Source organism: Hypanus sabinus, chromosome 18 (assembly GCF_030144855.1).
Source record: "Hypanus sabinus isolate sHypSab1 chromosome 18, sHypSab1.hap1, whole genome shotgun sequence".
In the NCBI taxonomy this organism is placed as follows: Eukaryota; Metazoa; Chordata; class Chondrichthyes; order Myliobatiformes; family Dasyatidae; genus Hypanus; species Hypanus sabinus.
Genome location: NC_082723.1, coordinates 77,608,664 through 77,636,526, shown reverse-complemented (window position 1 = coordinate 77,636,526; position 27,863 = coordinate 77,608,664). Strand labels below are relative to the sequence as shown.

The 27,863-nt window shown below is 43.7% G+C and overlaps 1 protein-coding gene across 8 annotated transcripts in view; it reads right to left on the bottom strand.

The window, feature by feature from the left end:
• LOC132377444 (ubiquitin-conjugating enzyme E2 L3) overlaps positions 1-27,863 on the bottom strand; it is an 87,116-nt gene that overhangs the window by 25,121 nt on the left and 34,132 nt on the right. For 7 of the 8 annotated variants that reach the window (XM_059943722.1, XM_059943725.1, XM_059943720.1 and 4 more), the window contains one exon: positions 16,082-16,177. The exons of the other annotated variant lie outside the window; for it this stretch is intronic. In XM_059943722.1, the coding sequence (XP_059799705.1) occupies positions 16,082-16,177 (96 nt within the window). The remainder of the gene's footprint in view (positions 1-16,081; positions 16,178-27,863) is intronic. 8 annotated transcript variants of the gene reach the window in all.

Here is a 27,863-nt window from a genome sequence, read left to right as displayed (position 1 = left end):
GGAAGGGATGGGGGGGATGAGTGGACAAGGGAGTTGTGTAGGGAGCGATCCCTGTGGAAAGCAGAAGGGGGGGAGGGAAAGATGTGCTTGGTAGTGGGATCCAACTGGAGGTGGCAAAAGTTATGGAGAATTATACGTTGGACCTGGAGGCTAGTGGGGTGGTAGGTGAGGACAAGGGGAACCCTATCCCGAGTGGGGTGGCGGGCGGATGGGGTGAGGGCAGATGTGCGGGAAATGAGAGAGAGATGCATTTGAGAGCAGAGTTGATGGTGGAAGAAGGGAAGCCCCTTTGTTTAAAAAAGGAAGACATCTCCTTCATTCTGGAATGAAAAGCCCCATCCTGACAGCAGATGCAGCGGAGACAGAGGAATTGTGAGAAGGGGATGGCATTTTGGCAAAAGACAGGGTGGGAAGAGGAATAATGAGAGTCTGTAGATTTTTGGTAGATATCAGTAGATAAGCCGACTCCAGAGATAGAGATAGGAAGATCAAGAAAGGGGGGGGGGGGGGGGGGGAGGTGTCAGAAATGGACCAGGTAAAGTTGAGGGCAGGGGGAGGCAAAGTTAATGAAGTCAATGAGCTCAGCATGCATGCAGGAGGCAGTGCCAATGCAGACGTCGATGTAGCGAAGGAAAAGAGGGGGACCCGTATAGACTTGGAACCCATGCGGGTGCCCATGGCTACACACTTGGTTTGGAGGAAGTGGGAGGAGCCAAAGGAGAAATTATTGAGAGTAAAAACTAATTCTGCTAGACGGGGGAGAGTAGTGGTAGAGAGGAATTGGTTAGGTCTGGAATGCAAATAGAAGAGAACAGCTTTGAGACCATCCTGGTGGGGGATGGAGGTATATAGGGACTGGATGTCCATGGTGAAAATAAGGCGGTGGGGGCCAGGGAACTTAAAATCACTGGAAAAAAATTCAAAGTGTGAGAAGTGTCACAAACATAGGTGGGAAGAGATTGAACAAGGTGGGATAAAACAGTATCCAGGTATGCAGAAATGAGTTCGGTAGGGCAGGAGCAAGCTGAGACAATAGGTCTACCTGGACAGGCAGGTTTGTGGATCTTGGGTAGGAGGTAGAAACGGAAAGTGCAGGATGTGGGAACTATGAGGTTGGTGGCAGTGGATGGGAGATCCCCAGAGCTGATAAGGTTGGTGATGGTATAGGAGACAATGGCCTGGTGCTCCTTAGTGGGGTCATGATCAAGGGGTAAATAAGAGGAGGTATCAAGAGAGTTGTCGCTGTGCCTCAGCCAGGTAGAGGTCAGTATGCCAGACAACAACAACTCCCCCCTTAACAGCAGGTTTTATAGTGAAGTTGGGATTGCTGCAGAGGGAGCGGAGAGCAGAGCGTTCAGAAGGAGTGAGGTTGGAATTGGAACAGGGTGTGGTGAAGTCAAGACTGTTGATGTTCCGTCGGCAATTAGCAATAAAGAGATCCAGAGGAGGCAGAAGACCAGAGCGGGGTGTCCATGAAGAGGAGGAGGGTTGAAGACAGGAGAAGGGGTCATCAGTGGGGGTAGGAGAGTCCTTGCCAAAGAAATAAGCTCAGAGATGGAGCCGGCGGAAGAAGAGTTCAGCCTCATGGTGTACGTGGAACTCGCTGAGGTGTGGGCGAAGGGGGACAAAGTTGAGGCCCTTACCGAGGACACAGCGCTCTGCATCAGAGAGTTGAAGGTCGGAGGGAATGGTAAAGACTTGGCACGGATGAGAGATGGGATCAGAGGGGGGAGGCCTGTAGTGTCAGTGGAGAGGGAAGGGTTGGGGTGAGAGGAAGATGAAGCCTCTGAGGGCCCAGGCACTGACGATGGGGATGGCAGAGTGGTGGTGGGGGAAGGGGAGACAGGAGTCACAATTGCAGCATGTGAAGACCCGGCCTGGAGTTCAAGGCTGGAGTCGCAGTCGGTGGTTGCATAATCGCTTTGAAGCCGACTATGGTTGTTGGAACACGCGTTAATGGTGCTGGAATCTGGGTTTTCAATACGCCCTGAGTTGCTGGGGCAGCCGAGATCGACAGCCGGGCCCAGGGCCGCGATATGAATGAAGTCCATGCTCTGGAGTCGGCAGTTGGAAGATCTTGCGATCCTTGCAGGATGAGATAAAGTCAAAGAAACGGCGATTGTACACATAGATCCGATGGAGGATGAAATAATGGACAGGTCCATTGCAAACTGAGAAAAAGATGCCCCGGAGGCGTGGAAGGGATTGTGATAGGGATGCCAGGTACCTTCTCATGGCAGAGAGTGTCGCCCTCAGAGCTCGATGGGAGAAACAACGGGAGGCAGAGTCAATTAAATGTGAGTACCTGGGATCCTCAAAAGGTCCAAATTGAGAAGCTCGAAAACGGATCCTGAAACCAACTGGAGTTAGTTGGCGGTGGAGACACGTTTCAAGGAAGGATATATATGGCTGTAATAGTGGGTCCTTATTTGTGAAGTGCACATACATGTGATCTTCTGGTCAAGATGGCGGCTGTACACAATGCCTAGGTCAGCATCTTTTGGATTGACCAGGAAACCATTTACTTCACCACTTTTTACATCTGTTTTTCATCTTGTGATTCAAATGTGGTTCTGGAACTGTTGGAGCCTACGATTTACAGTTCGGAGATTGATTGAGTGACCCAGCGCTTTGCTGTCTCTGAGAAGATTCCGGGAGGCCGTGAGTGTGAGCCTTCAGGCAGAGAAACAACGAGACAGGAAGCAAGCTGATGCTCGACTACATTTCATCAATTGAAATGACAAGGAAGATTGAAAACTGAGGCGAGTGCTGGCTACCTGCTTTCTGACTGCTGATGGGATCACTCTGCTGTTGGAGAAGGAGCCTATGTGGTCAACCGCTGTGTCCAGAGGGAAGACTCTGCCTTTGAGCTCTCTTGATGATATTGAGGATGTTAGCAAGGTTCTGGACTATGGCCTTTATGGTTTTTATATTCCATGTTTTCACCCATTCCTTCTCGTTGTTTTTTGTGTGTGTGGAGGTGGATTTGGCCGTTGATGTTCTTGTTGCACTTTTGTTAGTCTTTTTGTGCAGAAAGGTCTGGGGGGGGGCGACATTCATGTTGCATTTTTATTAGTTTTTTGTGTGGGGAGAGGGGTATTTTGGGACCAATGTTCTTGTTACGTTTTGTGTGGGGGGAAGGGGGGTGATGATCATGTTACCATTCTTTTTTCTGTGTGAGAGGGGTTGAGTTTGCTATTTCTCTTTGAACTGACTTCCAAGGTTTCTGTTTTGTGACACTCTGGAGAAGAATCTTAAGAGTTGTATACTGCATATGTGCTCTGCTAAAAAATGAACCTATGAACCTTTTGCTTTGAGATGTCCTGAAAAGGGTCTTCAAAAGGACTGCAGCAAATCTCCAATAATTCACTAACCAACTATTCAGAAATCCTGATGGCTCAGGAATGACATTTCCCACACTGCCCTGAACACTACCCAAGCCCCAGTCCTTCAAGCTTAGTAGATTTTCACTAGAAAATTTATTATCCCATGTAACATTGTAATTAATATTAAGAAGTTTGCATCTTGTAGGCCACTTGTGACCCTGGCTATTTTTTGTAAGGGTCATAGAAGCTAAGAGCTAGAGAAAAAGAGTATAGACACACAAATGCTTTCTCATAAGAAAAGCTGAGCGGGTGACATCATCCTTGGTATGTGATCTGTGCTTAACTTCAGTTTTGCTTAGAGTAACTTGTATCACTGCTTGATTAATTGCTGTGAGAAACCTATTTTGCCTTGTATTCCTTATGGCACCTGCAAGATAAGCATACAAAAGAGTGCCTATTTTCAAGGGCAGGAGGCTTTGGATGGTAAGCCTGTACTTGTTTGTATCCAGACATAGTAGCAATTAAAACTGTTATACAAACAATTTATGACTGATAAAGTTAACAATACCCGCCTGTACAGAAACTAAGGGGGTGAACCCACATGTATCCGTGTACATGACTGCATTATATAAAAAGAACTGTATTTGCTTCAGGCGAGAGAGACCCTTGAAGCAGCCTCTGAGAGAGAGTGCTTAAGGAGGGTTCTCTCGAGTAACTTGCTAATAAAGATTTAAAGTTACTTTCACCATAGTACATGGTGTCTTTGCATCGGGTAGATCGAAAGAAGTTTACAAGTTGGCGAGCCAGCTAGCTCAAGACGAGGTATCTCCGTAAAGACGGCGTCAGTGGTTGACTCTGTGGTAACGACCTGAGGTGGATGGGCCCACGAGGTAAGATTTACCTTGATCCCTCATTAATTGACCACTTTGGTGACCCTTTGACGAGCTCCTACTTAGTTAGTACACAGTTAGTACTGTAGCGGTGTGCTACACGCAGCGCTAAAATTACGACACGGAGTCGGTAACTGCAGTCGAAGGAAAAAACTTTATTCGAAAACTTCAGCCTCACTTTTAAGCCTCTGTCAACCGGCCCCCCATGGCGCAGAGGCTCCAAAGCTCTGTGCTCGCAAACCCCCGTAGGCTATCTAATTGTGAGTCGGTTCGGATACGCTAGGAAATGGGTCGCCACAGTACTATGGTAACTAAGAGAGTGAGGTTCGAGTCCTCAAGATCAAGGTATAAGGTGAGGTTCAAGTCCTTAAACTTAAGGTATCTGGGGTTAGAGTCCTCAAAACTTTGCAGTATAATGCAATTTTAGAGTGAAGAAAAGGAGCACCATGCAGAAGTTTGGGCACCCCAAGAGATCTGAGCTCTTAGATAACTTTTATCAATGTTGCAGACCTTAATTAGTATGTTAGGGCTATGGCTTGTTCACAGTCACTGTTCTGAAAGGCCAGGTGATGCAAATTTCAGAGCTCTATAAATACCCTGACTCCACAAACCTTGTCCCAACAATCAGCAGCCATGGGCTCCTCGAAGCAGCTGCCTAGCACTCTGAAAATTAAAATAAATGATGCCCACAGAGCAGAAGGCTATAAGAAGATAGCAAAGTGCTTTCAGGTATCCATTTCCTCAGTTCGTAATGTATTTAAGAAATGGCTGTTAAAAGGAATGGTGGAGGTCAAGTTGAGGTCTGGAAGACCAAGAAAACTTACAGAGAGAATTGCTCGTACGATTACTAGAAAGGCAAATCAAAGCCCCCGTTGGACTGCAAAAGACCTTCAGGAAGATTCAGCAGATTCTGAAGTGGTGGTACACTGTTCTACTGTGCAGTGACACCCTGCACAAACATGACCTTCATGGAAGAGTCATCAGAAGAAAACATTTCCTGCGTCCGCACCACAAAATTCAGTGTCAGAAGTTTGCAAAGGAACATCTAAACAAGCCTGATACATTTTGGAAACAAGTCCTGTGGGCTGATGAAGTTAAAATAGAATTTTTTGGCCTCAATGAGCAAAGGTATGTTTGGAGAAAAAAAGGGTGCAGAATTTCATGAAAAGAACACTGTTAAGCACAGGGGTGGATCAATTATGCTTTGGGCTTGTGTTGCAGTGATTAGCACAGGGAACACTTCACTGGTAGAGGGAAGAATAAATTCAGTTAAATAGCAGCAAATTCTGGAAGCAAACATCACACTGTCTGTAAAAAAGCTGAAGGTGAAAAGAGAATGGTGTAGCGATGTGCTACACATCGTTTCGAGACTAGTTTATTCCAACTTCACGGCGCTGGCATTTAATCCCTAGCACCCGCCCCCTCCGGGCGGAAATGATGTCAGAGGTGCATTACCAAAGTCTCCCCCCACGCGCTGGCTATTTGTGAGCCAGTTCGCCTGCGCAGAAAGTGGGTCGCCACAATGGCTTCTACAACAGAATAATGATCCTAAGCACACATCAAAATCAACAATGGACTACCTCAAGAGGCGCAAGCTGAAGGTTTTGCCACGGCCCTCACAGTCCCCCAACCTAAACATGCAAGACAGCCCAAGAATCCCGCAGAACTACAAGCCTTTTACAAGGAAGAATGGGTGAAAACCCCCAAACAAGAATAAAAAGACTCTTAGCTGGCTATAGAAAGTGTTTACAAAGGGGGTGTTATTAAGTAACAACCATGCAAGGTGCCCAAACTTTTGCTTCAGACCCTTTTCCTTTTTTGTTATTTTCAAACTGTAAAAGATGGAAATAAAAAAGCAATCTTGCTTAAAATATTAAAGAAGTGTGTCATCTTTAACTTTATGCCTTTTGGAAATCAGGTTATCTTGTACTCGCTTAGCTATTCACAGTAACAGAAATTTTGACCGGGATTCCCAAACTTTTGCACGCCTCTGTATGTGAACCTCTAGGATTAACAGTTCACTTAAACGGGAAATTAAGAGTCAGGTGTTTCAATCAATGGGATGATAATCAGGTGTGGGTGTGGGAGGCCCTGCCCCATTTAAAGAACATAAACTGTGGTCTTCACTATCAAGTTTGATCTTCACCAGCCTCGTCCAGAGAAGATTTCCAAGGACCACAGAAAAAAAAGTTGTTGATGGAAAGCATCCATCCTTTTCCAGGCAGGAAAAGAATACAAAACCATTTCTAAAGAGCTTGGGCTCCACAGTGCACAGTCAAGAAGATGGTGTACAAATGGAGGAAACAACACCATTGTTACTCTCCCAAGGAGTGGTCGACCAAGTGCAAGGCATGTAATATTCCAGGAAGACACAAAGAACCCCAGGGTAACATCCAAGGAGCTACAGGCATCTCTTGCATTGGCTAATGTCAAATGTTCATGAGTTTACCATCAGGCAAACACTGAACAACAATGATGTGTATAGCAGGATTGCAAGAAGAAAGCTACTACTCTCCAAGAAGAACATTGCTGCTTGTATACTGTTTGCTAAAGACCACATGGATAAGCTATTGGAAGAATGCTCTGTGGATGGATGAATCCAAAATAGAACTTCTTGGCTTATATGAGAAACGTTTTGCTTGGCAACAAGAAAACACTGTATTCCAGCATAAGTACCTTGTCCCATCTGTGAAACACGGCAGTGGCAGTGTCATGGTTTGGACCTGCTTTGCTGCTTTGGGACCAGGATGGCTTGCTATCATTGATCAAACTGTGAATTCTGAATTGTACCAGCAAACTCTACAGGAAAATGTCAGGGTACCCATCCGTGAAATGAAGCTCAAGAGAAAGTGGGTCATGCAGCAAGGCACATGTCAATTTACTGAAGAACGGTTAAAGCAGAAGGAATTTCATGTTTGGGAATGGCTGAGTCAAAGTAGTGACCTTACTCCTATAGAAATGTTGTGGAAGGACCTGAAGCAAGCAGACATGAAAAGAAGCCCACCAACATCCCAGAGTTGAAGCAGTTTTGTAAGGAGGAATGGCCTAAAATTTCTCAATGCCAAAGTGTGGGACTGATTAACAGTTTAACAGAAATGTTTGGTTGAAGTTATTACTGTACAAGGGTGTCACACCAAGTCACTGAAAAGTAAGGTTCACATATTTTTCCAACAAACACATAGTACTAGATAATTTTTTCCTCAATAAATAAATGAAAGTTTTTTTTGTGTGCTTATTTAATTGGGTTCTCTATCTAGTTTTAGGACATGTGAAGATATGATCACATTCTAGGTCACATTTATGCAGAAATAGAGAAAATTCTAAAGAACTCACAAACTTACAATCTGAAGATTTAGAGTTATGAATATGCTAAGAGTTTATGGGTGTGGTGGGATTATTGCTTATGCTTGGTGTTGGGGGGAGATGGATTGTAGTGTGTCTGACAGTGTGGGCATGTAGATGTGTGTGAGGTTAAGTTTAGGAATAGGGGTAAGGTTGGGATGAAGGTGAAAGGCTGGAGGAGATTGGGTTATCAACATTAGGGTTCAAGGTAGAATTGGAGTATGGAGGGGGGTATGGAGGTGAGGGTCTGGAGGGGAGAAGGGGTCAAGGATAAGTACATGGAACTATGATGACTCTTGGTCAAGAGAGGGACAAGACTGGATGCTTTATGTTCCAGGCTCCCAATGCATTAGAAGAGATGGAGAAGGGGGTAAAATGGGTTGGGGGGGGGGGCTGTTGCAGCAGAATTTGTTAGGTGCATCCTGGAGTTTCTTTAATCAATTGCAGAAGTGCAACAAGAGGAGGGGCCATATTGCACCTGATGATGGACAATGTAGCTGACCAGCTGCCTGACCTACCAGAAGCAGAACAGATACAGAACAGGAATGACAGCTCCACAGTTTTATTGATTAATTGAGAAAGAGTGCAGAACAGGATCTTCCAGCCCTTCCAGCCAGCAACTCCCCCCCCCCCCCCTCCCAATTTAACCCTAGCCTAATCACAGGACAATTTACAATGACCAATTAACCTACCAACCAGAAAGTCTTTGGGCTGTGGAGGGAAACCGGGGTACCCAGAGGAAACCCACACGGTTACAGGCATCAGATTGAACCCGGGCTGCTCACACTGTAAGCCACTATGCTACCGTACCCAACAGCCAGTTTGCCTACCAATCTACAGATATTATTGTGGGTGGAAGCTGGAAACACCCAAAGGAAACCCATGTAGTGAAAAGAGAGAACACACAAAATGCACAGATACTACTTGAGGTCAGGATTAAAGTTGGCTCTCTGGCACTGTGAAGGAGTGGCTGAACTAACTGCACAATTGCTCTGACCTATAATTTCAAGGTTATGTGGAAATATATTTGCAACCCTGAAGTCTTCAAGTAAAATATAATGTGACAAAATGGAACCTGTGAGATCCCAGAATGCTTTGCTAGTTTGGATGGATGGAAGCTTTAAGGTGTCTGCATGTTTTTTGAGCGGGGAAAGGGAGTTTATGGCAGGACTATTTTGACAACAGAAAAACAGAACACAGCTGTCATGGAGAAGAATCCTCTAAAAAGCAAGTGGCAAGATTTTTTGTTTCGGAAGTACTTGCAAATAATGGAGGGACGTTACTATGGAATGAAACAACCTAACTACTGCTCTCTTTATGTAACATGCTGTAAGGTTTATTGTTAATGTTAGTGGTTTCTCTGTAGCAGCAATGTTTGCATTATGACTAGAGATAATGGGGTTTGGAATGCTGTTGTTCTTTCTTGTGAGTTGGAAGTGAGATTTTCGCAGTTTTTTGCCAGGGAGAGATGAGGAGAGAAGACGCGACTGGAAACATTTGGTAGACCTCCAGACAGGGTGGACTTGAAGCGAGAGTCTGAAGGGCAGCAACGATTGGAGGAGGTCGATGGTGGATGATCGACTTTTCAGTGAGCTCCAACATTGCGCAACAGACTGTTTAATAAGATTGGGCCCTTCTTTTACCTTTTTTCCTTTCTTTACTAACCATATAGTCAAAGTAAGAATTATAAAGCTTAATCGTTTAATATCGCATGTTCTGTACTGTTTGTGATTTCGGGGTACTGATTTATAACAGGGGGCTATCACCCCCAATATTAAGCTGCTAGCTGAAGCAAGAATTACAATTGTGGGGGTTATGTTCAGGATTGATTCCATTGGATGCTGAGTGATTACCCTGAGCAATGAACCAGTGGGGCAGATATTTGTACTCCGGATGAATTATTAATTCCACTGTTAAGTACTGTTGAAGTTGCAGTTGTGGGTGGAAGTTTGATAAAATGGCTGGCGCAGCTCTCATTTTAATGCAGACCAGCGCTGAGGAAGCTGTACCCGGGTTTGGGGGGGCGGGGTGGGGGGAGAATTTCAAAGACAGGATTCCCTCATTTCTGAGGAGTGAGGGGAAAGGATAGTTGGATTTGGAATGTTTAATTAGTCCACGTTTCCTGGTGAAGAGTGAGAATTCTGAGGTAGTATCTGCCCTTCTCTGGCAAATAAATGGAAAAATCAGATTCAAAGTCCTGGCTATTCTCCGGAATAATGCCCACCCCTAAAGGGGAGGAGGAGTATGAGACTTGGGCGGAGCGGACGCTCAGTCGTTAGATGAGTGGCAGTGCCCTGATGATGAAAAGCGACGGAGATTGGTTTAAAGTTTGAATGGGTGGGCCGCTGACATTGTGAGAACTGTCAGGTTGAAATCCCCCATAGTGACGGCTGTCAATTACATCCAAGCACTGGACAATGTTTTTGGCCCAACAGGAAGCCCAATGGAACTCATTGTGGGGTTTCAGATCATGCATCAGGGGAAGGGGGAGAAGCTTACTGCTTTTATTTCTCGGCTAGAGAGGCAGCTAAGTTGCTTGCAGCGCAGAGGGGTCATTCAGGCAGCTGAGATGGATCAGATAAGAATGAACCCGATAGCCTGGGGCGCCCAGTCCCATGACCTGATTGCTTGGGGTCTCCGAAAGTCTCATAAGATGCGCCCCCCTCCATCTTTAGTTGAGCTGATCAGAGAGGTACAGGAAGAAGAGAATGCGGTGGAGGCACGGGAGGACTCTGTCAACAGGATACAGTCATCGGTAGTAGTTCCCTGCAGTGAAGTGACCACAGAGAACGGAGCTATGTCAGCTGTTATGTGTGACCCCTCCATATGATGGAGCTAATGGGGGGGTGGATTCCCCAAGGGGACGAACAATGCAGAGGGCTTCTGGCAGCAGGTGTCAAGCCCGAAGGAGAGTGAGCCCCCTAGTACCTCAGCAGAGAGAGTTGTTGGGAAAACTTAAGAGCAGACCTAGTGAGGCCTGGTGTCTCTGGGGGAACACATTCTCAGCAAAGTACCAAGGAACCCCTGAAAGCGAAAGGTCCAACTCCTGAAGGCTTAGTGGGTCCATGCTCCAGTGTGTTGCTACAAATACAGAGTATTTATGCTAAAGCCATACTCAACACGGGGCCACGTTGTTGTACAGTTTGTTTTACAACTAGTATCTGAAACGTTTACCATTGACACCATTCAGGACACTGGAGACCAGGGGGCTTACTGTTGATTATCCATACGATGGTTATTTGTCAGTGAAGTTGGAGTTCTTGGAGGCCGATGTGGGAGTGTCTGAGGTTCCTGATACATTGGTGCTGGTTTGTCCGGACCCTGTTGAGAAGGGCAGCATTTCAATTCTGGTGGGGACCAACACCTCTCTCGTGAAGAGGCTAATAGGGGTCTGCAAGGAGAAGGCTGGCGAGAGCTTTCTGGGAACATTGTCCGTGCACCTGGGGTTTTGAGCTGCTTTTGAGGAAGTGTGTGGCAGCATTGGGCCCGACACTGAATTTAAATGAGGGACTGTGTGGTTCACCCAGTCGAAGCCAATGGTGGTATGGCCCAGGGAAGTAGCGACAGTGATGGGGATCCCCAAATTTCCTGGAGGGCCTGAGGGTGAAACCCCCTTAGTGCATGCTAAGACAACAAGGGGGAGTCGGGATTTCCGGCTGGGGTACTGGTGAGGCCTGAATTGCAGAAGCCGTTGGTTGTACAGGAACGCAGGATGGCAGAGAATGTCAGGAACACTACTAAGAGGGAGGTCACCTTCAAGCTGGGCATGCCCCTGGCACATTTGTTCCCGGTGACCGGTAATGTCCAGTGCCCCTGGGACACACGCCGGGTGAGAAACTATTAGAAAAGGGGGGAAAGTTGACCACTGAGTCATTCAACTTTGGAGGTTCTCCAGTTCCTGGGGGTTGGAAGAGGAGGCTGGTAGAGAAGATGTTGAAGCTGGAAGGTGTCTTTTCCACTGACGAGTTTGATGTGGGTTGTTCCAAGAGCATGCATCACACTCTCCAGGTGACTGAGGATACCCCGTTCAGAGAAATGTTGCAGCGACTGGCCCCTGCAGAGGTGGAGGATGTTTGGCAGCATTTGTGTAAGTTGAAGGAAGCTGGGATCATCACCGAGTCCCGAAGCCCCTATGCGTCCCCAATAGTCATGGCCCGAACGAAGAACGGGAAGGTATGGATGTGGGTGGACTATAGGACTCTGAACATGCGCATCATCCCTGACCAGTATACTGTCCTGAGGATTGAAGACGCGCTGGTCTGCCTGATTGGTGCGAAGTGGTTCAGTGTGCTGGACTTGAGTGGATATTACCAGATCCCCATGAGTGAGGCCAACAAAGAGAAAACAGAATGTATATGTCCCCTGGGATTTTTCCAATTCGAAAGGTTGTCCCACGACATCTTGGGAGCTCCTGCAACCTTCCAGTGGGTCATGGCGAAGACAGTGGGGGATATGAATTTGCTTGAGGTATTAGTATAACTGGATGACCTCATAGTATTTGGATCCACCTTGGAAGAACATGCAGCAAGACTGCTGAAGGTGCAGGGCTGCCTGAAAGCTGAAGGGTTAAAAATTTCCCTGGACAAGTGCCAGTTCTGCCAAACATCTGTTATGTTGGGCACATAGTTGTACGGGATGGAGTAGCTATATATCCAGCTAAGATAGAGGCGGTAACCACTTGACCAAGACCTTAGACTGTGGGCACTCTGCACTCATTCCTCAGTTTCTGTGGTTACTATCGCAGGAGTATCTTAGCCCATCGGAGCCCTTTGGACTGAGGTGGAATGCAAAATGTGAGGAGCCCTTTCAGTTGCTGAAGGAGCTGCTGACCCAGGCGCTGGTGCTGGCTTTTGCGGACCCCCGATTACCGTATGTACTGCAACGGATGCCAGCCAAGGGGGTCCTATATCAGGATCAGGGCTCTGGGCTGCCCATTGTGTGTGTCAGCCAGAATCTGTCACCCTCTGAGAAAAACTATCCCACACACAAGTTGGAATTTCTGGTGTTGAAATGGACGGTGGTGGATAAGCTGAGTGGCTACCTCTATGGGGCGAAGTTTGAGGTGAGGACAGACACCAACACCCTAACTTATATCCCGGCCTCAGCAAAACTGGATGCCACAGTGGCTGATGGTGTTGTCTGCCAATGATTTCAGCCTGAAGTACTGGCCAGGAAGCAGGAACGTTGATCTTGATGCTTTGTCCCAACCAGTGCATGAGTGACTGGTCAGAGACGAGGAGTGAGAGAGCATTCCTGCTCTGGGGGTGAAGGCCCTGTCTCAGATTGCCATCACCATAAATGCAGAGGAAAAGGAGGGGCAGGAGTGAACGGCGGATCAATTGGGGGCTTCTGATGATGCCATCCCCCAAGTTTATTGTAACCTGACTGTTCTGAAGACAAATCAGCTGCCAGTTCTGGAGAAGTGGCTGCTGCTCAGCGAGATGATCCCAGCATTGGTACCATTTGGGCAGTGGTTGAAAAGGGAGACATGGCTCAGGCACACAGGACGAAACACACATCGGTGCCTCCATTACTACGAGAATGGCCTGGGTTGGAGTTGAAGAACCAGATCTTATACTGGGTCACGTCACCCCCAGAGTTGCCAGCTGGTCCCTCCCGAGAAGTATCAGAGGATGGCATTGAAATCACTTCATGATGATTCTGGACATTTGGGGGTGGAGGAGACCTATGGATTGCTCAGAGACCAGTTTTACTGGCCATGAATGAAGTCGGAGGTCAAAGAATACTGCAAGTCATGCATTTGATGCATACGGCGAAAGACACTGCCTACCCTTGACCCACCTGCAGAGACCTGGTGCATATGGATTACTTGTCAATAGAACCTGATGCCAGCAACACGGCGAATGTCTTAGTCATCATGGACCACTACACCATATATGCTCAGGCTTTTCCTACCAAGGACCAGAGGGCGTCTCTGGTGGCAAAGGTATTATGGCAGAAATATTTCATTATTATGGCCTTCCCAGGCAAATACTTGGTGATCAGGGATGGACTTTCCAGAGTAGACTCATTTGAAAGTCCCCACAGGGTGATCCCCAGCCAGAGCGCTTTAACCAGACCTTGCTAGACATGCTCAGGACCCTAGAGATCAGCAAGAGCACGTGGAGTCAACATATTGGGCATCTGGCTCACAGTTATAATTGTACACAAAATAAAGCTGGCCATATTATCTGATGTTTGGGCACGAGGCAAGGTTGCCCACTGACCTTTGTTTTGGGACTGATGAGGGTGACTTACCACCAAAGGCTTATGTGTCTGACACTTATGTATGTGTCTGACATGAGAAGAGAGGTGAATAGCTGGGGTCACAGCTGCCAAATAGAATCAAGGGATTAAGAGAAGGTATGATCTAAAGCTGAGGTTCTCCCAGCTCCTGCCGGGAGACAGAGTCCTCATAAGGCTACCTGGAGAGTATAAGCTGGCTGACCGCTGGGCGGCTATGCCCTATGTAGTGGAGTCAGATGCCAAACCTACTAATTTTCCAGGTGAAACCAGAGGATGGGAATGGGACTGTCAAGATTCTCCATCAGAACCACCTTCTGCCCCTGGGACAAGAGGTGCAGGTAGACCCACAGTCTGACTTGGAGCCTACACCTAGTAAGAGGGCTCTTCGGAAACGTGGGGGGACTACCAGGCCCCCAACAGGTGAGGTTAGGCCAGTCTCCACCCCTGAGAGGGATACTGATTTGGAGGATGAGAACCTGGACGTGTGGTATATGCTGCCTTTCACTAACTCCCCAGTGATTGAGGAAGAGACTCCCTGCCCTTCTCCCAGAGACAGGTGAAGTGGGGGAGGGGGGGGCAGCCTGGGTTCAGCAGGACTGTGTAGGGGAGGAAGCAGGGTTTGATCACAAACCAGAGGGATCCGAGTTGCAGGTGGGCACGAATTATAGATAGGGGGAGGCCTCGTCAGGTATCCCCAGTAATGTCGGAACCTGAAGAGTTATATGATGGGGTGCTGAGGTCTCAGAGAATTAGGAGACCACGGGATAGGTTGGCCTACATGGCACCAAGGAAACGGAGTGTGACTATGTGAACCTGCACTATGTTGGTACTGTGTTGGTGAGTTATGCCACTGCTTTTTACACCTGGATTAGACTTAGTGTTTTGCAGGAAAGGTTGGTGAATTATCTCAACATCATAAGGACGTGACTAAATTTGGTGGGGGGGAAAGTGTAGCACCGCAGTGTAACACGCCGTAAGCGAGAGTTACATGTAGAACATATAAAATTTGTTTGTTTGAGCTAAAAGATTGAAGCTTTTCTCCAATGTGTGGAGGTAGTTTCCCTTGCAAGTAAAATAATAATGTGTCCATAATTTGATCCACTCTGAATTTGTTGTTGTACATTAGAAGACCCAGCTGGATGGTACATGACAATTACTATGACTGAACTAGCTTTTGAGTTTAACTCCCATGGTTACCATGGTGAGAACTGAACCTGCACTATGAAATCAAAGGCGCTAAAGATAAGCTGCTAACCCAGTAACTTAATACTACTGTAACCTTCCTTAACTCATACGTCAACATCATATTCTGAACTTACCTCGGCAGCCTTTTTAATTACATGTAATGATATCCTCATTCAAATGTAATAATTCTCATTAATAGAGAACTATTAAAACTGTTATATTTACTAGAAACAGAAGCCAGAAGATTACCGAAACTGATCAACAGTTTGATCACAAGCAGGTCTCAAACCGCATTTTAAAGTAATAAGAGTTAGGTAGAGGGGTATCAGAGGGAAAAAAAATGCACAGTGAAATATACGGCTGCCAATATTCAGAGTAATTTTCTTTGGGGATATTGGAGAAATCCAAATATTGTGGTGAGTTACAGGGGCAAATGATATTATTTAAATGAGAAGCCAGTGGGGATTTGAAACATGGAAATATTAGAACTGAAAATGTAATGATAATTAAACTGGAATTCTACAAATTAAAAGAAAGCTGGACAAAATTTTTAATGATAAATACAATTTACAATGACCAATTAACATACTAACTGGTATATCTTTGGACTGTGGGAGGAGACCCAGGCACTCATAGGAAGAACATACAAACCTTACTAGAGGATGCCAAATTGAACTCTGAAAATCACGAGCTGTAATAGCATCACACCAACTGCTACACTAACATGGAACAATCAAACACTGGGAGATAATGAAACATTGATGAGCTTCAACTGCACATTAGCTGAGGCAAGAAACAAACACAACTATGTTAAAAAGATGGAAAGGGGCAATTCTCTGTGATGAATGGATACCAGGCCAGGTGCTTCTACAGGGACAGAAATGACATCAGATATGTGCATTGTTCACATTGATTTCAGGCAATTACCAATAATCCAGTTAAGGGACTGAGTTCACCACTAATCTTTAAAAAAATGAAATAAATAGTTAGTTAATTTCTGTAAGATGAGCTTTAAACTGTGAATTAACAGTGAATTGATAATTAAAGCATGATCAACTACAAAAACTGTATTATGTACTGTGGTCTACTTACAGGAACAATAAGCCCTTGCCAAGACAAAATGTTCGTATCATCCACTAGGATATTACGGAAATTCTTCATTCCAGACTCACGAATATCTTTAAGCTCCTAAAAAGATTAAAAAAAAAACATTGGTAGACTACCAAAAACTACTCTGTGACAGAATATTGAACACTGGACCTATTCCAATTACTGCCCATCACTAAGTTCATGTCAAATCATTTCACTATATACACGTATATCATCAAATGAGACAACATTTCTCCAAGCCAGTGTGTAAAACACATATGATACACAGTAACTTGAGAGTAAGGGTAAATCTACTGATGAATTACGGATACACAGAGTTCATAAATTAAATATTGTAAGGGACAGGACAGATTAATCAGCAACACTTTGAAAGAGATATGGCAGGGAGTTCAGAATCCTTATGGCCCAAGGGAAGAAACTGTTTCTCACCCTGTCCGTTCTGGTCTTTATGCATAGGATTCCCCTGCCTAATGGTAGAAAGTCAAAGAGGATGCTGAATGGATTGGTGGGATCCTTGATAACACCAAGGTCCTTGCCTACTTCGTGCTCCTAATAAATGACCCCAGTGGATGGTAGGGATCCTCTCAGCCATTTTCACAGTCCTTTATAGGGATTTCCTATCAACTGCTTGGTTGCTCCCAAACCAAATGGAGATGTAACCTGTCAGGATACTCTCAATAATACTCCTATAAAATGCATTTAAGATGGGGGAGGGAGGGCAGGTGAGAAGACTGATTTGCTTTAGTCTCCATAGGAATGGTGGTGCTGCTGTGCCTTCTTGTTCAGGGAGGTGGATGCAGTACAGAGAGGGACAAGCTGACCCTCTAAACCTTCCCTCTCAAGCTGAATAGAGGCCTCAGGTAGTGCACCCTGGGAGTCTGTCCCATGACAACCTGAAAACCTTGTGATGATTCAGTATCCAAGCCCTTGCAGCATAAACCTGCTTAAAAAGTAAACATTTAAATATTAAAAGTTTAAAAATATATCACTCATATACATTTACACTCTATTCAGGAGGTTAAGCTATTTATCTGGCCATCACTAGCATAAGCTTGAGGAGTCAAGGTGAAGTACATACTACGGTTAGTCAGGACATCATTGATCTACCACTGGCATCAATGAGGACTGGTGAAGTAGGTGGTCAGATGAGCCGGCATAAAGACAGGCTGACCAGAATAGAGAAGAAAAACAATAGTTTTTCCCATGAACAACGAGGAAAAATTCCACTCAAAAATTTGTTATTTCTTCTCCCTTGAAAAAGCAGCTAAATGGCTCAAAGTATGTATTAAATATTTGTTAAGAAGCATTTAAAAAGATGTAATTGAAATCCTCTGCAGCAGAAAACTCAATGCATCATGCGCTCAGTGGTCAAAGCAAATCAATAAATTTGACCTTGCAATGTTACCTTCAAAATTCATCCATATAATTGCATGAATCTCCTAATCACTTTTTTTAAAATGGTGTGGTTATTAACACACAGAAATGTGGCAGCCAGCAACAAGGAACACCCATAAAACAGAATCCCAGCTATAGTGATTAAGTACTTAATTCAATTTCAGATTATCTTATGACATCTAGATTGGTTTGACTGTTTTCACATCCTATACTGCACTCAATCACCAGTACAGTGGCTTATCAATGCAGAAACTGGAACTTCCAGTTTAAAATGGCACTGTTGAAGGCATGCAACAACGTACTTGTGGTTTGGAAGCAAAGAAGTTCAATTAAAAACATTACTAATAACACTTTTTTGAAGTAAATTGTGGTAAACTATCACACAAACAATGAAGAGACAAGTGAACATGCAACATAAAATATTACAGCACAGTACAGGCCCTTCAGCCATAATGTTGTGCTGACCCTTAAACCCTGCCTCCCATATATACCCCTCTTTTAAATTCCTACATATACCTGTCTTAGTAGTCTCTTAAATTTCACTAGTGTATCTGCCTCCACCACTCTCCATGCACCAACCACTCTCTGAGTAAAAAATCTTCCTCTAATATCCCCCTTGAACTTCCCACCCCTTACCTTAAAGCCATTTCCTCTTGTATTGAGCAGTGGTGCCCTGGGGAAGAGGCACTGGCTGTCCACTCTATCTATGCCTCTTAATATCTTGTATACCTCCATCATGTCTCCTCTCATCCTCCTTCTCTCCAAAGATTAAAGCCCTAGCTCCCTTTATCGCTGATCATAATGCATACTCTCTAAACCAGGAAGCATCCTGGTAAATCTCCTCTGTACCCTTTCCAATGCTGCCACATCCTTCCGAGAATGAGGCGACCAGAACTGGACACAGTACTCCAAGTGTGGCCTAACCAGAGTTTTATAGAGCTGCATCATTACCTTGTGACTATTAAACTCTACCCCAACTTTTGAAAGCTAACACCCCATAAGCTTTCTTAACTACCCTATCTACCTGTGAGGCAACTTTCAGGGATCTGTGGACAAGTAACCCCAGATCCTTCTGCTCCTCCACACTACCAAGTATCCTGCCATTTACTTTGTACTCTGCCTTGGAGTTTGTCCTTCCAAAGTGTGCCAACTCACACTTTTCCGGGTTGGACTCCATCTGCCACTTCTCAGCCCACTCCTGCATCCTATCAACGTCTCTCTGCAATCTTCGACAATCCTCTACACTATCCACACCACCACCAACCTTTGTGTCATCTGCAAACTAGCCAACCCACCCTTCTATCTCCACATTAAGTCGTTAATAAAGATCACGAAAATTAGGGGTCCCAGAACCCATCCTTGTCGGCCACCACTAGTCACAACCCACCAATCCGAATGTACTCTCTCCACCATGAACCTCTGCTTTCTGCAGGCAAGCCAATTCTGAATCTACCTGGCCAAATATCCCTGGATCCCATGCCTTCTGACTTTCTGAATAAGCCTACCATGTGGAACTTTATCAAATGCCTTACTGAAATCCATGTAGATCACATCTGCTGCACTACCCTCATCTATATGCCTGGTCACCTCCTTAAAGAACTCTAACAGGCTTGGTAGACATGATCTGCCCTTCACAAAGTCATGCTGACTGTCCCTGATCAGACCATGATTCCCTAAATGCCCACAGATCCTATCTCGAAGAATCTTTTCCAACAGCGTTCCCACCACAGACGCAAGGCTTACTGGTCTATAATTACCTGGACTATCCCTACTACCTTTTTTGAACAAGGGAACAACATTTACCTCCCTCCAATCCACCGGTACTATTCCATCAGGTCCTGGGGACTTATCCATCCTAATGTATTTTAACAACTCCAACACCTCCTCTCCCTAAATATCAACATGCTCCAGAACTTCAAGTTCATATTGTCCTCACCATCATCAAGTTTCCTACTATCGGTGAATAACGAAGAGAAGTATTCATTGATGACCTCGCTCACTTCCACAGCCTCCAGGCCTATCTTCCCACCTTTATCTCTAAGGCCTACCTTCACTCCTTTCGTTTTGTTCTTCACATAATTGAAGAATGCCTTGGGGTTTTCCTTTACCCTACTTGCCAAGGCCTTCTCATGCCTCCTTCTTGCTCTTCTCAGCCACTTCTTAAGCTCCTTTCTTGTTACCTCAATAGCCCCATCTGATCCTTGCTTCCTAAACCTCATGTATCCTGCCTTCTTCCACCTGACTAGATCTTCCAACTCACTTGTCACCCATGGTTCTTTCACCCTACCACTCTTTATCCTCCTCACCTGGACAAACACCCTGCAAGAAATTCCTAAACATTGACCACATGTCCATAGTACATTTCCCTGAAAAAACATCATCCCAATTCACACCCACAAGTTCTAGCCTTATAGCCTCATAATCTGCCTTTCCCCAATCAAAAATTTTCCTGTCCTCTCTGATTCTATCCTTTTCCATGATAATGTTAAAGACAGACAGACATACTGTATTGTCTGAATAGAACATGACTATTTCCATTGCTTCCAAGGAAAATTATAAATTGAGCATAGAAAGAAGTTTTTTTTTCCCCCAGAGCATTATTGAAGTAGATGTCATTAAAGTGCTCAAAAAGGGAAAGTTGAAAATATTGAAAGGGGAAGGGTGGCGAGCACTAGAATATGACTTGATTTGATGGAACAAAACACCAATATAAACTTTAAATCAAATATACCTTTTCCAGGCCAGGTGTTATGATTAATCATAATAACAGGAATCTAAATCAATTCTTTTCATAATTGTGTGGCAGACCTAGAACTTTTCACTGGCTTAACGGGGCTCCTTTATTGAATTTCATTGCCAAAATGAGTTGGATGAAGATGCTGAAGTTCAGGTGCTAGATTTGCTGTTGACACAGCTAGTCTGAAATGTGAATTATCCAGAGGACATTAGGAACCTAAAAAGGGACGTTAAGGAAGTGGGTTTAAAAAAAGGTAAAATCCAATGAGTACAGGAAGCAGAATAAAATGACATGTTATCTAAATCAAGAAGAGATTGAAGATCTCTAAGCTGGATAGAATGAGTCACAAAAGCCTAGTGTGTAGATACAGCCAGCAATTAAATAAACTGATAATTTATTACAAGGGGAATTAAAACAAAAGCTGTGCTATACTCACATTATATAACACATTGGTAATGTGTCATATCTGGAATACTATACGCATTGCTGATTTCCATATTTACCGAAGGCTATAAATGCACTAGTAGTAGTACATATGTTTATTAGAATAATAATGGAATGCAGTTTTCCTTAAAAGAAATGCTTTGTTCAAGTTCAAGCCCTCGGCCATTAGGCTCTATAATCCTCCTTTTAGACTGTGGTAACTTATTGTTTTATTTTCTACTTTTCTTCTAATATTTATATCTGTGCACTTGTAATGTTACTGTGACACTGTAATTTACTTTGGGATCATACCTATCTAACTGTCAGTCAACCATACACTTTTGGGTTTAAGATGACACTGCTGAATCTCAGTGTCTTCTGGCCAGTGGCCAATGAAACAAGGAAAACAACAAAATACTTTGTTAATCACTCTTATTTTTTGGTAAATGATCATCACAAACAGTAGCCTGCAACTTCGACCTGGACTTGGAGGTAACTAGATGCGACAGAACCGAGGCGAGGCGAGATGAGTCAAGGGAGTGAGCCTGCCGCTGAGAGTGAGGAAGCAAAGTTCAATCGATTTAAGCTCTGGTTCAAATCAGAAAGGTCAGGTACAGGCCGAATCGAGGCAGCGGGGTCCAGGCTCTAGAGCGAATCGAAGTGACAGAACCTGATGATTTAGGTGCTGAGCCAGATTGAAAAGATCAGGGTACTGGGACCCAAGGCGAGGGACAGACCAGTTCAGCCTGCTGCTCAGCTCTGTGCTTAGCTAAGTGTCTATGGACAAATTCTGTCTGTGGACTTCTCTTCAGAATGCTTCGTTTTTTTTCCTCTCTCTCTGCACATTGGATTTCTGACAGTTCTGAAGGTGAAAAGCTTCAAATTCCTCAGTATACACATCACCGAGGATCTCACTTGGTCTGTACATACCGGCTGTGAGGTAAGGAAAACACAACAGCACCTCCTTTACCTCAGAAAACTGAAGTTTGGAATGAGTCTCCAAATCGTAAGGATTTTCTACAGGGGCACAATTGAGAGCATCCTGACTGGCTGTATCACTGCCTAGTATGAGAACAGTACTTGTCTCAATCGCAGGGCTCTGCAAAGAGTGGTGTAGACAGCCCAGTGCATCTATGGAGCTGAACTTCCCACTATTCAGGACGTTTACAGCAACAGGTACATAAAAGGACCAGAAGGATCATTGCAAGTCACCCCAACCACAAACTGTTCCATCTACTACCATCTGGAAAATGGTATGACAGCATAAAAGCCATGACCAACAGGCTCCGGGACAGCTTCTTCCACCAGGCATCAGACTGATTAATTCACTATGACACAATTGTATTTCTAAGCTATATTGACTGTTCTTTGTGCTTCTTACTGCACGTACTATTTATTACAAATTAGTATAATTTGCACATTGCACATTCAGACGGAGACGTAACGTAAAGATTTTTACAAAGCAAACACGAGGAAATCTGCAGATGCTGGAAATCCAAGCAACACATACAAAATGCTGATGGAACGCAACAGGCCAGGCAGCATCTATAGGAAGAAGCAATGTTGACGTTTTGGGCCAAGACCCTTCATCAGGACTAACTGAAAGGAAAGATATTAAGAGATTTGAAAGTAGGAGGGGGAGGGGGAAATGCGAAATGATAGGAGACCGGAGGGATGGGGTGAAGCTGAGAGCTGGAAACATGATTGGCAAAAGGGATACAGAGCTGGAGAAGGGAAAGGATCATGGGATGGAAGGCCTAGGGAGAAAGAAAGGGGGAGGGGAGGGAGATGGAGAACAGGCAGAGTGATGGGCAGAGAGAGAGAAAAAAAGGGAGGGGGGGAACTAAATATAATAGGGATGAGGTAAGAAGGGGAGGGGGGCATTGACGGAAGTTGGAGAAGTCAATGTTCATGCCATCAGGGTGGAGGCTCTGTACGTCTGTACGTCGTTCCGAAACGACAGATATAACTCTGGGCAAATTTTCTTAGTTCTGGAAAATGTTCATATAGGGTAATGATCGTCAGAAATTAATCATGTCAGAAGCATTTGGGACTGAGGGAATCTCATCAAACTTCATGTTCAATAATGAATTTGTTTTCAAGTTCCATTTGCATCTTCATCTTCATGATTTTTTGTTCACTAAGTGAAAATGGATTTAAAAATGCAAGTATGCAGTCTTCTTCTTTAGCAAAATCACAAAAACAACTTTTAAATGACTCTTGCAATAACCTGGTCCTGACGAAGGGTCTTGGCCCGAAACGTCGACAGTGCTTCTTCCTATAGATGCTGCCTGGCCTGCTGTGTTCCACAGCATTTTTTGTGTTGCTTGCAATAACCTGATTTTTTCAATATATTTTGTAAAATTGCCATTATCTTCAGCACATTCACTCTGCTCTTTTAAGTGCGGTAACTGGCTCAAGTCCTCATTTTCTAACTGAGAGGTGAACTGTTTTAACTTCATCTTGAATGCATTGATATAATTTACTAAGCTAGGAAACAATTTGTTCTTGCCCTGGAGTTTCAAATTTAGATCATTGAGATGGCTGGTAACATCAACTAAAAATGCAAAATCAAATAGCCAATTGTTATCACATAAAAAGGCTCTTTCCTCAGGCAGCTCATTTTTCTCTTCTAGAAAATTATGAACAGTATTTTTCAGTTTCCAAAATTTACTCAGAACCTGTCCTCTAGAAAGCCGGTGCACCTCACAATGAAGGACGAGATCGCCATATTCCACATCTAACATTTAACAATATTCTCTGAATTCTCGTCTGTTTAATCCTCTTGCTCTAATTTTATTCACAAATTTCACAACCAGTAACATAACATGCTGCAAATTTAAAGTTTTTCCACACAGTGACTCTTGGTGTGTAATGCAGTGACATTTTAGTAAGAGGACGACCTAACACGTTTTCAAGTAAAGTTGTAGTCCCAGTGGCTTTACCTATCATTGACGGCGCTCCATCAATACAAACACTGATGAGTTTACTAGAATCTAGTTGTAGATTTTCTAGGCATTACTTTACTTTGTCAAATATGTTTGATCCTCTTGTTTTACCATGAAGCGACTCAAGACCGATAAGTTCTTCAAAGACGTTAAAATTATCATCAATTCCTCTTATAAAAATAACTGGGCTACATCACATTGTCAGCAGATTCGTCCAAAGCTAAAGAAAAGAAAGTACACGCATAGACAAGGTCTTTCAGTTGCTCAGATACATCATGACAGAGTTCTTCGGTGTGTCTCGTAACATTTGCTTTGACAGAGCAATTTCATCTACTTTCCTTTCGATATTTTTAATCACCAAGACATCTTGCAAATATTTGGAGACAAGGCTCAACAATTTCTTCTCCATCAGAGAAAGACTTCAGCTTTTTGGCCAACGCTAAAGCAATTTCGTAGGACGGCTCTGTCATCACCAAACTTACACAACTTCTTTTAACAAATATATTTTGTCTTCTTTTGATTTCTTCCTTTCTCTTAATCACATATTCTTTCTGTAACTCAGACCCAAGCATGAGCTTCAGTTTTCCTTCTATTTCAGTCTGATGTTGTGTTTTATAGTGTCTATTAAGATCATATCTTCTATTATGTGAGAAAGTGTTTTCACAAACAATGCACAACAGCTTTCTTGACGGACCCGCTATAAATTAAGAACTCATTTTCCCACTGTTCATTGAATTCATGCTTACTATCACTTTCTGTTTTCCTTTTGCTCATTTTCTTTTGCACTGTGATGGGTAACAGAATGTAAAAACAAGGCTTAATTTTCAAAAAAAAAGTACAAAACAGCAGATGTTCACAAAGGACGAACAAAGCACAACTCCATAGTGCACGTGTGTCAATTGTAAACTGACCGGCAAAAACCAGTGTCTGGTGCAGACGCCTGGCGCCTCAGGATCAAACGTGTATTGAACAGTTATGGAACAACTACAGAGCAAAAGTCCTTCTTTCCTAGTTTGACTCATTGAACATTTTTTAAAATTGAAAACAGAGTAATGTGAAAGAAGATAACATTCGCCAAAAGATGTGCATGAAATAATAAAATGGCTAAAAAATAATTGCTAAGTTTTAGATTTATTCTCAGTTAAACCCATTTCTAGCTCTAAGCTACTTGAATTCCTGTTATAGATTTTTTTTCTACAAATTGGTTTTTGGTTAATACTTTTTGCATGAGTAGGCTTACTTTTTTATTATTATCACTGAGGTGCAACGCGCTACCTTTGGCGCATGCGCCATAGGTTGGTCATCTCTGGCATTAAGACAAGAATGTTCAGGATGGGAAACTATTTTTTCCCTCAGGTCATTAGGCTTCTGAACTCTCTGTTGCATCACATTGTCACTGGTTAATATGTACTGTACCCTATAATATTTAATTTATGCACTTTGCTTATCTATGAGTAATTCACTTGTAGATTTAATTCTTACTTTGCTAAGACTGCGTCCACAATAGACTGGATAATTTTGAAAACGCCAGTTTCGCGTAAAAACAACAGGCGTCCACAGCAGGCGTTTTTGAAAATACCTCCCTCCACATTAAAATGGGTATTTGGGCGAATCTCTTCCTACTGAGCACAAGCAGGACACATCTACAGAAAACAAGCAAAGGAGAAATGGTACACTATTTCCATTACTGTGGCAGCATTGTGCTACTTCCATTGGTCAAAAACTACAGTACCTACAACAACAGTGAAAGAAAATTTTCAACAATGTCTTCGACGAATACAAAGAAAACCTACACTGAAAAAAGCAGGTCAGACTTCTTTGTTTGGCCATCAGCCATTGTTGTTGTGGTGTTGGAGGTTGCCTTCAAGAAAACAATGAAATGCTGCGCTGCCCCACCATCTGTTCCAGCACGTCATGACAGCGTTTTTAAAAAGCTTTGATCCTACACTGCCCAACCCGCATTTTCAGATTTACACAGTTTGGACAGCGTTTTAGAAAAGCTCCATTTTCAGGAGAGGAAAACGCCATTTCAGTGTGGACGGAGGGTCAAAACGAAGAGAAAAAGCTTTGGTTATGGATTTATCTGGTCTAGTGTGGACACAGCCTACGTTATTGTGTGTGTAATGTGTACTACTGCATTTTACACCCTGGTCCAGAGAAACAGCTCATTTGACAGTGTACATTGCAATGAACTATAGATGAATGACAATAAACTTGACTTGCTTATTCACACTACTCCACATTTTATCCTTCAGAAAGTTCGACTTTGTACAGGGTGACTAGTTTACATAGCAGCCCTTCTCTGCAAACTACAAAAACTTTGAGCCTTATTAAAGGGGCAAATAAACTTCCACATAAATGGATCTTATATTGGAATATAATAAAGGAAGGCACATGCTCAAATTTTGAAAAATAAGAACAGAACCCCAATATCCAACTTACACTGCAAAACAAGGGTTATAAGTTCCTGAGTGCTCATTATTTCCACATTTTGTCATCCAAGTGGTTCAAATAGCTGAATTTAATATCAGAGAATGTATACAGTGTACTATTTGAAAGACACCCATCAAACAAGAAACCCTGAAGAATGAATGATATCAAAATCAGAACCCCAAAGCCGCCCCCTCCCACAAGCAGCAGAAGCAGAAGTTGAAACAAAAAAGCTAGAATAAGCAAAAGAGCTTTTAATTAATGTTTTATATTTTTTGCACAGCCAGTACGGTTTACATCCGCAACCACTCATTTTTTTTGTAATGTTCCATTCTAATAAATGAACTAACTCAAAGAGAGATGTTGTTACAAAAACAGCATCCTTCCACATCTGAATGCAACGGTACTCCTGAGTCTCCACCCAGGACATATTGCTTGAAGTGGACAGTATGACAGAAGCAGCAAAAGAAACATTGGAATAATCAAATCACAAACAACATAAATGATAAAGTAATCGTGGGTTATGGTCAGGATGTAGGGATTTAAACACCAGTCTAGCACTTATTCAGAGATACAGCAGGGTAACAGGGCCTTCCGGCCCAATGAAACCATTGCTCCCAATTATACATGTAACTAACTAACCTACCAAACCATACAATATGGTAAACATGAGAAAGTCTGCAAATGCTGGAAATCCAGAGCAACGAACACAAAATGATAGAGGAACTCAGCAAGTCAGGCAGCATCAATGGAAATGAATAAACACTTTGGGTCAATGCCCTTCTTCAGAACTGATAAGGGACACACACACACACTATATATATATATCTATCTCTAGGGTGCTCAAGACTTTTCAACAGTACTGTAATAATTTTATGTATTGCACTGTGCTGCTGCGGTTAAAAAAACAAATTTCATACATGTGTGAGTAACGATAAACCTGATTCTGTACAGGTTTCTATTGTGGACTGAGAGTGGGAAGGGGCAGGGAGAGGGGAACCATGGCTGGGAAGAGAAGGGAGAGGGAGAGGAGCAGGAAGGACCAGAGACAGAGACATTCTGTAATGATCAATAAACCAATTGCTTGGTATCAAATTACCTTGCCTGGTGTCTCAAAGCTGGGTGTGTCAGGACCCACGCTAACCCCCCCCCCCCCCGCCACCTCCCACAGTACTCCACCCTTGCTACTATCAACATTGTTTGCTCCCATCAGATTTACAAACTCACTTTCCACACCGTGTTAACAAATTCAGTACTACATCAAAGTCTTAGGCACATAAATATATAACTGGATTGCGAGCATGACAATACCACTACACTAACTGCTAAGCTGCTGTCACCCAATTGTAAAGCCATAAGATACATGAGCAGAATCAAGCCATTTGGCCCATCAAGTTTGCTCTGCCATTTTATCATGGCTAATCTATATCCCTCTCAGCCCCAATCTGCTATAGTTTTCTCCACTTGTTTACTCAGACTGGACCTATATACTCAGTGGCCATTTTATTAGGTACAGAAGGTACCTAATAAATGGGCCTCTGAGTGTATTTCTGTATGCTTGTGGTCTTCTGCTACTGGAGTCCATCCATTTCAAGGTTCAACATGTGTGGTCAGAGATGCCCTTCTGCACACCATTGTTGTATGACGTGGTTATTTAAGAGACTGTCACCTTGTTGTCAGTTTGAACCAATCGGGACATTCTTCACTGATATCTCTCATAACAATGCTTTCACTCACACAACTGCTGCTTACTGGATTTTTTTTTGAGTTTCACGCCACTCTCTGTAAACTCCAGAGTCGGGATTCCCAACCTGAGGTCCACGGACCCCTT